At 39.0% G+C, this 1,930-nt stretch overlaps 1 protein-coding gene across 1 annotated transcript in view; it reads left to right on the forward strand.

Annotated features, from left to right (window-relative positions):
- LOC107613604 (ETHYLENE INSENSITIVE 3-like 3 protein) overlaps positions 41 to 1,930 on the forward strand; it is a gene marked incomplete in the record, with an annotated part of 3,385 nt that continues 1,495 nt past the window's right edge. The window contains 2 exon segments of the mRNA XM_021108555.1: positions 41 to 461; positions 1,051 to 1,926. Coding sequence (XP_020964214.1) covers positions 427 to 461; positions 1,051 to 1,926 — 911 coding nt within the window.

Consider the following 1,930-nt stretch of genomic DNA (forward strand, 5'->3'; position numbering starts at 1 on the left):
GAAAGGAGAAGGGTGCAGAGTAGATAGAATGGGCGCAACACAGAGGATCGGAAACATTGAATGGAACACTTTGAGCTAAATTTGTCATCTCTCTCCTCGGTGTCTGTGTCTTTGTTTCTGTCTCTCTCATCATTTCCTCTCTCTCTCTCTCTCTCTCTCTCTCTCTCTGCGCAGAATCGTAGCTTAGCATAGCATTCAATTTTGGGCAACTTTGGGTAGCGAAAGCAAAACCCTTTTCTTGGGTTCTTATTGTTTTTGCTGAATTCGCTATCCTCTCCATCATAATCAATAATCATAATCAAAAAGCAAAAGGAACCTAAATAAAAATCGTTTTTTTTTTCCTGGGTATTTACTTTCTCCCTCTCCTTTTGGGTGATTGCAACCAGCAGATAATATCGCCAACCTCGTGCCTCTAAGTATTTGTAGATGGGAGAAATCGAAGAAATTGCAATTGATGTTTGGTATGTCTTCAAATTCCTTTTTTTCCTTTTTTTTTTTTTAATTCCCACCCACAACTTCAATTTTTCATGCGTGCTTATATTTTCTTTTTGTGGGGTTTTTTTAGTACTATAATATTTGGTGAATCATATATTTGCTCTGTGAATCACTATTAGCTTTAACTGTGTTGGTGTTGTTGGGATTCATCCTATAGATATGTCCAATAGTTGCTGAACTATAAATTCCATATTGAATATCAGTTACTTTGTTGAATTTCAGTGAGGAATATATCTCATCAGAATAGAGTGTTCGTTGGGGAGTTTATAGATTGAAAACAATGTCTGCTTCAGTGTATTACTTTTGGGGAAATGTTACAGAATAGAGAAGGGAATGAAATTTTGACTGTTAATTAGTTATACTTATTCCGGAACTAATAATTTGGCACATGCGATGTCGATTCGTGGTTTTGGAGGGACCAAGTTAATTGAATCCTTTTAGAAGAAACCTGACTGAGCGATTTTGTTTTGTTTTGTTTTTTCTTTGGTGCTTGTTTTTTCTTCCCCAATTTATTGAATAGAGCATCTTCTGATATTATGACATGTTGAACTACAGCTCAGATATAGATGTTGATGATATTAGATGCCATAATATAGCGGAGAAAGATGTCAGTGATGAAGAGATTGAAGCAGAAGAATTGGAGAGGAGGATGTGGAAGGATCGAATTAAACTCAAAAGACTCAAGGAAAAACAAAAGATTGCAGCACAGCAAGCTGCAGAGAAGCAAAAGCCGAGGCATACCACTGATCAAGCTCGGAGGAAGAAGATGTCCAGAGCACAAGATGGTATTCTTAAGTATATGCTGAAGCTTATGGAAGTCTGTAAAGCTCGTGGATTTGTGTATGGAATCATTCCTGAAAAGGGAAAACCGGTGAGTGGTTCCTCCGATAACATTAGAGCTTGGTGGAAAGAGAAGGTAAAGTTCGATAAGAATGGCCCTGCTGCCATAACAAAGTATGAAGCAGAGTGTCTTGCTATGAGTGAGGCTGATAACAATCGAAATGGGAACTCTCAGAGCACTCTCCAAGACCTGCAAGATGCAACACTTGGGTCACTCTTATCTTCTTTGATGCAACATTGTGATCCTCCTCAGAGGAAGTATCCATTGGAAAAGGGTATTCCCCCACCTTGGTGGCCAACCGGGAATGAAGATTGGTGGATCCAATCAAATTTACCCCATAATCAGAGTCCTCCTTATAAGAAGCCGCATGATTTGAAAAAGATGTGGAAAGTGGGAGTGCTAACTTCCGTTATAAAGCACATGTCACCTGATATTGCAAAAATAAGGAGGCATGTTCGCCAGTCAAAATGCTTGCAGGATAAGATGACAGCAAAGGAAAGTGCAATTTGGTTAGGGGTATTAAGTCGAGAAGAAGCTCTTATTAGGCAGTATAGTACTGATAATGGTACGTCTGGAATTACAGACGTGCCACCT

The sequence above is a fragment of the Arachis ipaensis genome, chromosome B08 (genome assembly GCF_000816755.2).
Source record: "Arachis ipaensis cultivar K30076 chromosome B08, Araip1.1, whole genome shotgun sequence".
In the NCBI taxonomy this organism is placed as follows: domain Eukaryota; kingdom Viridiplantae; phylum Streptophyta; class Magnoliopsida; order Fabales; family Fabaceae; genus Arachis; species Arachis ipaensis.